A 13961-nucleotide genomic window follows, 5' to 3' on the forward strand; every position below is an offset into this window, starting at 1 on the left:
AGCCCACCCCTCTCCCTAAAGAAGAGACCCCCATGCATATTCTTGGCCTATATCATTATGAATTTTCTACAAATTAGAGACAGATCAGAAAAAAGAGAGAGTGGAGAGGTGAGGGGAAGGGCCGCAGGAGTGAATAGTGGTACCAGTTCCTCTCCCCCCACCCCCCACTAAAATTGAACACCTGTACAACGCAGTTCCACTATGGTCTCAGTATAATGTCCACATGCACAGGCTTAAAGCTAAAAACCCTTTGTCATCTGAAGAATTAAAAAGTCCAAATGCAGTGAGTTCTCCTCTTTTTTTAGATATAGATATTTATCGGTGTCCTCAATTCAACCATTTACATAGGAAGGGATTTCTTTTGTGCTCTGGGGCTCAGCAGCTGTGGAAATACTTCCTGTGGCAAAGAAAGAACAAAATAAAAGAATCAGTAAATAACAAGTGCATTTAGCCAAAGAAGATGTTTGAAGGTATCACCTTGCTGGCCTTTGGGATTCAACTGTTCCACTGACACGTTCTTCCCAGAAATGTTTTCTTGTCATTCAAAACACTGAAGGTGATGTCCTGTTCTTTCGCTAATGAAGATGATTCACCCATGTTGAACAGAAGAGGGAGAGGCCAGAGCAGAGGGGTGGAGGGAAGGAGGGGTTGAGGTCCTCAGAGGAAATGTGTAACTCATTTGCAACGATAAGGTGTTGGAGATTTCATAAATAACCTTAAGCTTTGCATATGCACAAGAAGAGCCTAAACCACTCACATCCAGAAAATAGGGACTGTGGGTTTTTTGCTGCCAGCGTTTGGAGAGAAAATTAAATGATCCAGGGACATTCATTCAGATTCCTCCAAGGAAGGATCCCTGAATATTAGTCAAAGGGATTGAAAAAACCTGGCGTCTGAACAAGCATACAAAAGAGAAACACCCAATTACAGTCTTGCTTTGTTTTCCCAAAAGAAAGAAAACTCATTAAAAAAGAAATTGCTGATTTCCAGAAACAGATGAGGTGGTTGTATAGGAGAGTGAAGAGCCTTTGCACTTTCTATTCTGTTCACACGTAGGTCCAGACCTTTTCATTTTGTCAATGAGCTCCGATTCAGTTTCCTCATTCATCTTACTGACAGGATGGAAAAACACTCTTAGGAAGTTTGTTGGACTGATTCCTTTTGATAGAGAATTGAGTCTATGTATCCCACACATTTACCTTTTGTGCTTTCTAGTGCAGTTACAGGTGCAAATCAAGGAGTTATAAAAGGCCAATTTCTGGTTCAATACAGTGTCCAGTACCACAGCTGAGGAAAACACAAAATCCTGGCTATTGTAGAAAGCCAGAAATGCTATAGTTGCACCAAATGAAAACCTATCCTCAAAATTGGCTTTCAGTGCTCTTATCCCAGAGGCATCAAGGGATTAGTTTCCAACACCAGCAAGAGCAGTTTTGAAGCTACCTTGAATAGAGCCAGCAGGTGACTGACTCTTGCCACTTCAGTCTGAGCGACCTGTGAAAATATGTATTTCCCTACCTCTGGAACAGTGTGAACCACAGTCATTACATTCTTTTAGAAAAAGGAAGCCCAAAGCTCATCTAACTCTAGGAGAAGAGTTCCCGGCCTGAAATTGGGTGTTTCTCCCTTAGCATCTCACATCAATTTTTCCCTGGAGGTTTCTAGGGGAAAAAGAAAGAAAGAAAAAAAAAACAAAAAAAAGAATTGTTAAAGTTTAGGACCCACCGCTCCGGGTCTTGGCTTGAAACCTCTTGGTGATCCACAAGCCTTTTGGAAGTCCTCTGTCCAGACTACCTTGGTTGCATTTCCTTTCCTTGGGTTCTGGACTGTGGCCTGGGGTTGCTCTGTATGGGGAACACCACATGGGAAGGTTGGTCCCCTCACTCCATCCTGTGTTCTGCTAAGCAGGGATGTCCAGGTCTGCTGACAAATAGCTGCTTAAAAGCTTTTAATAGCTATCAGATCTCCCTTCGTGAACAGATGAGGAGAGATCAGTATTGATTGGAGTGGGGCTTCCAGCTTAGACATCAGTTTCATCAAGAGACTTTCTTCTTTTTTCCTCCCAGGTTGTTTCACAGGCCACAATCTTAGCACATCACATTCCCTCCTTTAATTACCCTTCCCTGTGCTCCCACTCTGCAGTAGCTCTGACACCAAGACTGCTTTAGCAAACACTCCCGTACAATTTAGGGACATCTTCAGGTAAGATCTAAAGTTTGGTTAAGCTGATGAAATTGTGCAAATAAGGGATCTCAGTTATGACTGTGCCTTACTGCTGAGTGAGAACAGCTATAATTCCTCTATAATAGGTCCAATGTCCTTATTTGCAGGGTACCTCTGGTCTGGGCCTGCAGAACTGTCACCTTGCAAGTGAAGCTGAGCAATGCCCAAGCAATCCTCGAGCAATGCTGGCTTTAGCAGAACATGTCCCCAAGATGAAACCTCCCAGCTCCATCCCAACACTTTCACTATAGTCAGGGTAACAGAAAACATAAAAGCATGAGCAAATGGGGGACTGATCCCAGTATTCCCACTTCAAGTCACAGAATCACAGAACGATATGGGGTTGGAAGGGAACTCTGGAGATCATCTAGTCCAACCCCCCTGCCAGAGCAAGTCCACCCAGAGCAGGTTGCACAGGAATGTGTCCAGGAGGGTTTTGAATGTCTCCAGAGACGGAGACTCCACCACCTCTCTGGGCAGCCTGTTCCAGGGCTCTGCCACCCTCACAGTAAAGAAGTCCCTGCTCATGTTTAGATGGAACTTTCTATGTTCCAGTTTGTGCCCATTACCTCTTGTCCTGTCACTGGGCACCACTGAAAAAAGTCTATTCACTTTAGGTCCTATGAAAGCCTGCTTTGCAAATTTTCAACCACAGAGGCCTGTGGGAGAAATCAGCCTGAGGGCAAACCCAGCTGTCCAGTGCTGAGGTCCCAGGTTTTGCTAATTTTCCCTAGGAATGAGCTAGGCTAGCACTGCTGCTGGCAACAAGGTCTGGCACAACACAAAGGCTACAGCAGTCAAAATATTAATGAATATTTAGCCTTTAGATCTGACTTACCGAATCACCTGCTCACCTCCATGTTCCAGGTGAGGGTGGCTGAAGTTCTCCTGGATATGCCTCAGGTGTGGGGTTTAGCCCCGCAACTACGTCAGCCCCAGCAAAATAAATTAAATTGCCTTATAGCGCAAGTTAAATGCCGGCAGGATTTTTGAGAGGGGGGAGGGGATCTACATAGAGCAACTAGAAGAGAGAAAAAGCCTAAAGTTTTTCCCCTCCATTTCATCACACGGCAGTGAAGGAGAGGGGAGAGTTAGCAAGGTTTCCTGTAGCAAAACTAATGCTGCAGCAGAAGAGGATGGGAGGAGGAGTGTGCAGGAATATGGGGAGGGGGGAGGCTGAGAAAAGGGTTAGCCAATTACAAGTCAGAGTCTGACCAGCTGCGGGATGCTGCAAGTTATTTACCTATGGGCTGGACTTCCAACTTCTCATCTACTAGTTGCTCAGGGCTCATCAGCTCACTTTGAGGGACATTAGGTATGTTTTCCCTCTGACTGACTGGACTGACCATCTCTTGATCTTTTTCATTCTGCATCTGTGCATATATATTAAGGCCAGGAATCTTCCTAAAACATTAACAGAAACCATCATTGTGGGGTACTCTGACAGATGACGTAGCATCAGCTTTTACAAACCAAGAAACAAATCACTGCAAAAAAAACAAAAACCCAACAAAACAAAACCCAAACAGCTCAGTGGAAGGTGGCAATGGGGACAAGGAAGTGGCTCAGGGAGGATCATACCTTTTGAACTTGTAGATTACGAACATGGCTAGTCCCACAAAAACGACAGAGAGAAGCATCAGCATAGCTGAACCACTGTGACTGGGAGTGAGGTCCACCAGAGGAGCTGCAAAAGAGGGAGAGAAGGTTAGAGCTGCCCCCAGACCTCATCTGTCCACACATCTCCAGGGCTTTTCTCCCTTTCTAATCCAGCTGAGAAGAAACCTGGGTTCAGAACACTTGTGGTGCTCAACCTACCCCACAGCTTTCTCCTTAGAGGCCTCTTTGGCCTTTTAGAGGACTGCCTGAAACATACTCTCTGAAATTGTAGACAATTACCTAAGGTAGTTGCAAATGAGGTCACTTGGGTACCAAAACTAGCATTTTCTGGATGATCCTGGAGCTACCCACAGGCTAACTTGTCATGTTGACTTTCTATTTTGCTTAGAGCTAGTTTGGGTAGCTCCCAATGCATAGTGAATAACAAGGAACTGGGTCATCAATTTTACTGAAGCAAGAATTGTCCCCTCCCTTCCTAACCAGAAGTCCACTGTCCTTCACAGACACTGCCTCAGCATCTATGCCTTATCATGGCAAGCTCTTTTCACACCTCTGACATTTTCAGTTTCTTACTTTATTCCCTTCCTACTCTTCTGAACATGTTCTACTCTCTTTCCTCTGGTCCTGTGCTGCCTCTCTCACAAGTTTTCCATGCCAGAGAGTGCACGGGTTCTAGGAAAAAAAATAATTAAAACCCCTTAAACAAAAAGTGTCTGTGCTTCTCTTCAGTGTTGGGCACTACTTTTTCATAGTCCCTTGTAAAATAAGGCAACACAAAACAGCCGGAAGCATGGCTTTCCCAGAAATCCAAATTAAATTGTATTAAATAGAGACAGTTTCCATCACTCACACACATGCAGACACATCTAGCATCCAAAAAGGGTCCAGCTAGTCCAGCAGTAGGCCCAGCAGTCTCAGTTATTCATGCAAACACTAGTAAAACATACTGTAGACAGACACGCAGCTGTAGCTGTGGCATTACACAGAGATGATGCACACAACCGATACCTCCTCACCAACTGTCTCTATCTGGCATTACACACAGAACAAGGTGTAGGTAGAGCCTTCCTCTGCGAAGCAATGGGAGTTAACTTGAACCGCTGCCTCTTTCTCTTGCCCCTCTTCACATGCACTGAACGGACCCATCCTAAACCAGAGCCGGAGGACACAAGAAAACATGCACACACAAGCAAATGCCTACTCAGGCACACACATCACACACACACATTTTCGGCTGTCACACCCAGCCTGATAAAGCCAAAATTTACACAGAGAAGTGAAACAAAACTTCTCCTTCCTACATCAAGCAGGAAGGTGAGGCACTGGGGAGAAATGATCCGTTATCGTGAATTCCTCACACATCTCCACTCTGTCCCCTTTGCGTCTGTATTTAGTGGGTCTCTGCAGTTCTGCGGGATGACAAAGTGCCTCTCCGACTGATTCAGGCTCAGCATCACTCACTGCTCTTGTTATAATGCTCTGCTGAGAGTCTGGTAGTAAACAGCTATTTAACTGCTTTGTGAGGAATACGGGCATATCTTACCCTGCCTTAGAGTTGAGGTTGTTGTCTGTTGGGTTGGGGACACTGGTTTGGGTATTTTTTTCATGAGCAGAAGGAATGAACATGATGAATGGATTGCAATGTTGTCCATAACTGCCATAAATTAAGCCTTCCTCCAGTGTGGTCTGAACAAAGAAGATGGAAGTGTGAAATGTGCTGAGGCCAACACATGTCATTCTTCTGTGCTCCAGGGAATGCACACGCTCACATACAACACACACAGAGGCTCATTTTCACAGGTTCTGCTTGAATATCCACACCAAGCTAGTTTAGATGCTTACACTTTTGTTCCCTGCAGCTCCTCTGCTGCAGAAATTGCTGCTGTGCATGACCAGGCACACACACAGGAGGAACACACATGTGTACTGTGGTATGGGAACATAAATGTAGGCATACGTATACATACGTGTGCACTTACAAAAACACATTCTGAGCTTTGCGGTTCAGTCAACTACAGGCCATAGTTGCCCAGAGTCCAACACAGAGCCATAGTGAAAAGGCTGGGAAAGAACAGATACTGCAGAAAAGAGCAGCATCTCTGGGCCATGTGCATTCCCCCCGGATCGTGTTTTCTAGGGACTGCTTCTGGTGCTGGCTTGTGTTCCAGGTTTCCCTGCTTTATTTTATTTTTAAAAGCTTGGATTTCCAAAGGACAATTCTTCTTCTTCCTCCTTGACAACCAAAACAATAGTTTTCAGCAGTGAAGTAAATCTCTCTTGGCATTTTGTCAAATTCTAAACTATTCCCAAGTTTTGATGTCATGAAATTGGTCCTTTTATTTAGACAGGGAACTAAGTCATGACCTCTGCAGCTTGATAAGGAGCCATATTCCCTCAAAGACCTCACAGTGGCTGCTCTCTGGGCTTTTCAATATCTAGTTTGGCAGTCCAGGCTTATTTTGCATTCTTACTGAAGCATATTTCTGCAAGAGACAAAATCCTGTGGTGTTTCTATAGGACATTGTGAAGCCAGTTACAGCAATCACCCACATCTCACCAGTGGTTTCAAAGAGAAGTACAACAGAGCCTACCTTGCAGGACAAATGAGTGTTTGTATCTCCTATGGACAAAAAGAACTCATTCCTGGTGTGTTTGTAAATACAATTAAAAATCTCCATTTTTGGTGATCACAAAGATCATGTATTTAGAATCATAGAATTGCCTAGGTTGGAAGGGACATTTCAGATCATCGAGTCCAACCATCAACCTCACTCTGATAAAACCCATCACTAAACCATGTCTTAAGCACTATGTCTACCTGTCTTTTAAATACCTCAAGGGATGGTGCCTCAACCACTTCCCTGGGCAGCCCATTCCAAGGCTTAAGAACCCTTTCAGTGTAAACACTTTTCCCAGTCTCCAATCTGAACCTCCCCTTGTGCAACTTAGGCCATTTCCTCTTGTCCCATCACCTGTGACTTGGGAGCAGAGACCGACCCCCCCTGGCTACAGCCTCCTTTCAGGGAGTTGTAGAGAGCAAGAAGGTCTCCCCTCAGCCTCCTTTTCTCCAGGCTGAACACCCCCAGCTCCCTCGGCCTCTCCTCATAAGACTTGTTCTCCAGACCCCTCACCAGCTCCGTTGCCCTTCCCTGGACCTGCTCCAGCACCTCAATGTCTTTTTTGTAGTGAGGGGCCTAAAACTGGACACAATACTCAAGGTGGGGCCTAATCAGCGCTGAGTACAGGCATTACATATTTTTTTACATTCTACAGAAAAAAAAAAAAAAAGAATCAAACTGACTTCTTAAACTGTTGTGTTTGGGTTTTTTTATAGGGATCACTCAGCTGTGCTGCATCTCTGTTTTTTTATGCTTTTGGTTCTAACATCTCTAAAAGTAAGCATCTGATCATCTGTTCCACAGCTAATGGAAAGCAGAAACATGCAGCAAGAATCCCAGGGTGGATATTATCAAATTCTGCTTAGGAAAAATGAAATATTGCAAACACTAAGGATTTCTTATAGGGGGATTTAAATGCTGTTGCATTACACCCTTTCTTAAGTCTGTTTCTCCTTCCCTTTTTTGACAAGGCAGAATGTGGACTGACACCTGCTTGGGCCCATCTGTTCATACAATAAAAAGCTTTTTGTAGAACAGTTTGATGGTACAAGTAAACTGAGGCTTTTAATTTGCAAGTTAGCAAAAGAAGCTGATACCAACTGATCAGAATTATCAGAAACTCCTGGAGAAAAGGAATTCCTAAGAATCCCGAGCACAGATTTGTTCATCCCATCTCTTATAATAGTTAAATATGGTCTTACCGTGAAATGAGAATAGACAGAGGTGCATGTAATTAAATATCAGGACTTTGAGATGGCTCATTTTGAGATAGGATTAGTTGAAGTCCAAACTGCCTAATCTTACATATGTGCATATGTAAATTGATTCTTGTCTTTCAGACTGCCGAACAACTTCTGAACTGTGCTTAGTTGCTTTGAGCGTTCGTTGACTCTAGAATATCTAGCTGGTAACCTTTGCACTGTGTGATCCAGGCTGAATACGCCATGGTGCTGCTTAGCTGTTGAATATTTCAGAGACAGCCAAGAAGTCCACATTTCTACTGCTACTTATACTGCATTTCCAACAACAACAGCAACTTCTTGCACATAAGGTAAACAAAAGGATTAGTTGTAAATGCAAAAGCATTTCTTTTTGGCATGGTAAAAAAAAAAAAAGGGAGGTGGAGCAGGCATTTTAATGTCTGCCCATATACTGGTTTGTTATTGTGACATAAAAATAAGAAATCTTTAAAATACAGCTGATAGCACACTGCTACCATCAAGGAATATATCGCTTGCTGTGCTAGAGAGCAATAGAGAGGGTATAGAAAGAAAGAGGATACTGACCTGCTGATAAATGGGCAGCATGGACAAGGATTTGAACTCCTGGCTTCAACTCAAAATGGACCAGGTTTTGGTTCAGTTTCTGGATCAGTGTTTCTGAAATCTGGAAAAAAAGGAGAAAATAATAAATGCATTTGTTTCTTGATCATTGGTTAATATTGCCAACAGGTGGGTAGGAAATGGAGCTGCACGCAAATCCAAGATTTTGCAGAGGCACCAGACCTCCTGTGCACAATTTCCTACCACTTTACAAAGAGGGAGCTTGTGAAAGCTGAACATATCTGCCAGTACTATGTCCAGAGTGGTTTGTGTATGGTTAGCAATGACAGCAACAAGTTGCCCTGTCACACCTCTGTAGGAGTGGCCCAGCAGCAAAGGGGACCCTCAAAGGAACATTACACCCACATGTATAAGAGTCTGCATGACCAGCCAGCAACAGCACATCAGTGAACTCCATTTACTATTCAAGCAAAGAGAAGCATTTCAGTTGTTAACGCTCATTCGCCCATAACAAATAACTTACTGCTTATTGGGCGGCCAGCTCTCTGATCTTAGAGAATGTTCGTAAATTGTGATATACCTCAATCAAAATTAATAGTTTAAGTCCTTACCCAAGGTTGCACTGAAATTTCAAGTCCTAAAACTAAATTTCATTTCATCCAGCTCTGAGTTTCAAGCCATCTGCTCCCTAATCCTTAAATATGTACCAGAACCAGCTCAAATCTTAAAGTGTTTACTGACTACAGAGTGTGGCTTAAACAAAATGCATGTTCCATCTATTCTTATGGATTACACACAGAGAGAACGTGCTCTTATATTCTCTCTTTCATGGGAGAGACATTCCACAGAGCTTTTAGATCATTAGACTATCGTGCCATAACTTTGATGACAACAATAGAGCTCTAGCAGAAAGGAGCTATTCCTCCTTAAAGGACGCAACAGAAAAGATGAGCATTTGCTGACATAAGACCTCATGAAATCTGTATTTGTACAGTGAAGAAGCCAAGCTTTGGTCCAATCTGTTGGTAAACATTACTTCTTTTAAGTCGGTTTGTCACAATATGCATAGAGCCACTTTCTCCATATCACTTTTAATTATATCCAAGAACTTCCAGGCATGTTGCCATTAAAAGCAAAAAATCCGGATAGGTTAATCAAGGAATGGAAGCCTATAGACGTGGTGTTGATAGTCTGTTGTGTCCCTTTTGTATATTCATTTGCTAGATGTTTCATGCATTTCACCTTTTCTTACAGCAGTCAACAATTTTCCAATTGAACATGGCCACCATTCTGCATGTTGGTTTATTAGGGAGAGGTGGCTGGAAAACTGCAAAACCCCTCTCCTCCCACCCCCCAGCCCTTAATATGCAGCTGCTGAGAACTTTATGATTTTATAGCCATACCAAGATCAAGAGGAACCATATTCTAGTGCTCACCACTTAATTTAATTTGTTTTAAATAAATCCTTATTCCTTCTTGAAGATTAATGAAAAATTGTCAGAAAAAAGAACATTCCAATAATTTTTACACCATCTTTTTCATGTTCTTCATTTTAGTCTGGTTGAGTTATTTCAGTAAATGCTACCCAGATATGATTAGATGTTCCTTGGCTATCATTCATCACAGTACGAGATTTATCTGCCTCTTTTATTTTTTTAACATTCTTAATGGTTCTTTCAATACTCTTGGCTTGTACACTTCATTGCTGGCTGCTGATCATTTGAATAGGTGCCTTTGGTCCAATATCAATTTGGCAATAACTCTTACAGGCATTTTATTTATATTTTTAATATATCTCTTTAAAGTTTACAATTTTTTCATGAGTGCCAGAATAAGCAGTAAATATATTTTTTCCTATAGCAAGAAAAAATAGCACCTGCTTACAAAGAGCCATCTGCTGAGCTCAGAGCAGCAAGGATGGTGACACAAAGATGTGTGCAGTACATGAAGAAAGCCTGTGAAGCAAATTATATCCCTCTTTAAGAATTTGAGCATATTAATAACTGGGACTGAAAATTATAAAGAGTGCTTCATCTCTAAAGCTAGAGCAACAGATGCAAATCGATATGCTGTGAACCAGGTACATTAGAGGCTCATAGAAATCATGGGAACGATATCATCCCGGCCATTTCCAGTCCTAAACATGACCTAACAACTCTTCTCCACACCCCTGCAGGAGTTGTCTTCCCTTGTGCTCTGAGATCCTGATGCTGCTGAAGCAGCTGACCCTATGAAAAAAAGGAACTACAAGACAGTAAACTGAAGAAAAGAGAAAACCACATCGTGTCATTCCTCTTCAGCACATTGTGATAGCTGCAGGAAATGGCCAGGGAAACAGCAGGGGTAAAAACCATACCTGATGCTTTCTATACAAAAAGAGGCTTAGTGTGATGTATAACTGACACTGCAGCTAGCAAATGCTGCCATCCAGTATTGAACAATGGTTTCATCAAGCATTTGGGCAAGAAACGGAAGAATAGGAGAACTTCGAGAAAGCCAGTATGAGAAGGGACCAGAGACTTTGTCTGGCACTGGTGGCATGAAGGAACACTGAGATCTCACCTGGCCTGCCTGAGGACTCCCGCGGTGCAGAGCGAGGAGGGCAAAGCAACAGCACCAGCAGGGACATTACAGCGGAGAGGTGCTGTGGCAGCCTCCCAGCAGGCAAGTTGAGTGTGAGAGAAAGCTCAACCAATACTCTTGTCTGGAAAGCTGATGAAAAGGAATAATAGGAAAGGGAGAGGCAGTAAGAATGAAGGCAGTAAGAAAAAGGAGGAAAGGCAGAGAGAAACAGTCACAACTGAAGTTTATTATTACTGTGTTGCATTGTTACCTGATCATGAATGAGGACCTCATTGTACTACATCCTGTACAAATGCAACTCAGAATAAAATGATTTCTGCCTGAAACCATCAGTATCTCAGCAGAAGCTTGAAATAGCCGTCACTATTTCAGGACTATATGTAAAGTGTCAAAACAGGCAGCAACTGTTCATGCTGCTCAGAGTATACAGCATATTTCCTTGGCTCAATTAATTATATGCTCTCCCACTGGCTTTTTGGGTGCAGCTTTTTTGCCTGGGTCTTTATGGAATCTGAGCAAGTCAAAAAATGAGTAACAGCCTGAGACCTTCAGAAGCACCAGAAGTTCTTGTGAAAATCAGACATCTGCCTTCCTCAGGCAGCTCTGGAGATTCCTGACACACGCTTCTGAGGGAAGAACAGATGCATTCAGACATGTTTTTAAAATGTTTGCTTGCTTAGTACAATATTTTCATTTCTCTTTAAGTGGAAAGTCAGATTCTCTTCGACATAGACATATAGAGAATATAGAAAGAGGGAGAAAAATGCATTTCTGTGCTTCTAAAAATTATCTGAAATAGAAACCATAAACAAGAGTTTACAAATGTCAGTATTTGAGGTCAACAAGCAGGTTACACACAGCTAAAGGGCCTAATTCACATTGGGATTGGACACTGCACTCCAAAGTTGGACCTGAGTACCTTTCTGGTCCTTGCATAGTCCCAAGGGGACCTGTGAGCCACAGATCACAAGGCCACTCACTTTGAGGTTGGAGAAGTGGTTTTTCTGCCTTTCTTGTTCTATCAAGCCTATTTCTAGCTCAGTGGATCACAGGTTATCAGACTTTAACCTGGGAGTGGTTCTGACTTTTTACAACATTAATAAGGTTTTTTTTGAAGTAAATCTCCACACAAAGGCTGATCTCAGTCACCAAGGTAATGAAAAGGTTCCAATGGGAAATATTTTGGGTCTTGTGCCTCCTTTTATTTCTTTTTTTTCTTTTCAAAGTGGTACCATGGATGCATTTTTGTTTAAAAAGCAGATAAGGAAACATCAAAGTCCTTTGGCCTGTTTCAAAAACAGCTATGCAACTCCAATCGAACACATAGACCTTCAGCTGGGGAACAGGTTGGCCTCAGGCCTGTCCCTGTTCCTTTCTCACTCCTGGAGATGCAACTAACTCAGCTGAAGACAAAACTTCTTAGAATAGCAACCTCCTAATTTATAGTCTTTAAGAGTCTCCCTTGTGAAAATAATTAGCTTTCAGAATTAGTTTTGGTCCTTAACTGAGCCTCATTGACTTTATCTGCTTCATTTGCAGAATTAAGCATGATGTGCAAAAATAATTCAGTAATAGAAACCATTCTTCATGTATCATTTTTCATCAAAGGACACATAATGAATAATAATAACAGACAATTTGTGAAGGAAAAAAAGAGATTCCAATTTAAAAATGGAACAAAACAAAAATTAATTTGGCTTCTCTTAGCATTTTGTCAGAATTAGGAGTGTGAAAGAACCATGTGCATCAAGAAACAGAATTATCACTCAGAAGAGCATTTTCCTATACCATTATTGAATTTTGAAACCTCTGGTGTAAATTGGTTTAGACAAATTGAATGTGATTCAACTGCGCCAGTATGTACTAGCTAAGAATCTGGATAATTTTATAGATACTGTGTAAGGATCTCAACTAATGAGTGTTACACTTCTATTCAATTCATTGAGTAAATCAATAAACAGCTAAGGAAAGAATTATGCACATTGATTGGTAGGAAGCAACTTGAACCAGCATTACAAAAGTGAATCAGGAGTCAAGGCAAATGTGGACTACTTTAAACTGTGCCACTCGCCCTGCATAACCTTGGTTACTTCACATGAGGCCTCTAAAGCTTGTTTGCCTGAGCACTGAAAATAGCATAAACACTGACTTACAGGGTCCAGCAGGAAATTCTTGAGATCTTTTAATGAAAGACACTAAATTCAAGTTGCCATTAGTATCCAGAGACACTGTCAGAGCACAAGGTGAAGGACATTCCTGTGGTCAATTTGGGACAAGAAATGACCAGCAGATATGAACCCAGAGAGAACCTGGACATAAAAGCCAGGATCCACTTAGGATGAACGAAGGTAACCAGATGGTATATTGAGGATCAAGGGCTGCTCTGTACACTGAGCAGGATGAGAAGGCGAGAGGGCTGATAGTTACATGGCAGGACTTAACTCAAGATATTAAGACAAGATATATAGACAGCCTCTTCTACAGCACACAAGCAGCTGATCAAGAAAAGCTGGCTAAGGAAAAAAGCCCTTGGTACAAGGTTTTTTGGTTCATACTATTCCATTGCCTCCCCACCTGCCTTTACTTCTTAAACACTGGCCTAACCTTCCCTAACCGCCCAGTGGAAGACTTGGTCTGCATACGAAGGTACAGATGTTAAAAAAAAATCTCTCCTAGTAAGCACTAGATGATTTACCCCTCTTCAAGGAATTTAGTTTCCAGGACTGATTGGCACCATTTTCTGTAAGATTTGAAGGTGTTCACTGTCATGATCTCGTTGCTAAAATATTTTGGTGACAGGCACATCTGAAACACATCAGAGGAAAGAAAAGCAGTGAAAGTAAATACACTAAAACACTAAACCTTAGGAGGGTGGCTGAAAAAAAAAAAAAAGCATATTGAAAAAGACAGAAGCTCCATCAGCTACAATGAAGCAGAAGTAAAACTAAATCTGCTTTAAGGAAAGAATCCTAAGACATATACACGTACGGGCTTCCTGAATGCCACTTCCCAGAGTGTTAAATTTGCCAGAGGTATTTCACCTCCTCAGTTCATCACTGTTCATTTGATATTCAGTCATCCATGTCATTTCCCGTCTCTTTGGCTGGATACAGATACTGGCCACAGCTGTATC

General features: G+C 42.2%; 1 protein-coding gene across 1 annotated transcript in view; it reads right to left on the reverse strand.

Moving 5' to 3' along the window:
• Positions 1–340: 340 nt before the first annotated feature.
• Positions 341–13961, reverse strand: part of LOC141472229 (VPS10 domain-containing receptor SorCS1-like) — a 305706-nt gene continuing 292085 nt past the window's right edge. Inside the window, exons 24-28 of the mRNA XM_074159099.1 lie at positions 8249–8348; positions 3805–3910; positions 3467–3627; positions 1726–1844; positions 341–397 (exon numbers count right to left, since the gene is read on the reverse strand). Coding sequence (XP_074015200.1) covers positions 341–397; positions 1726–1844; positions 3467–3627; positions 3805–3910; positions 8249–8348 — 543 coding nt within the window. The remainder of the gene's footprint in view (positions 398–1725; positions 1845–3466; positions 3628–3804; positions 3911–8248; positions 8349–13961) is intronic.

Source organism: Numenius arquata, chromosome 15 (genome assembly GCF_964106895.1).
Source record: "Numenius arquata chromosome 15, bNumArq3.hap1.1, whole genome shotgun sequence".
NCBI classification, from domain to species: Eukaryota; Metazoa; Chordata; class Aves; order Charadriiformes; family Scolopacidae; genus Numenius; species Numenius arquata.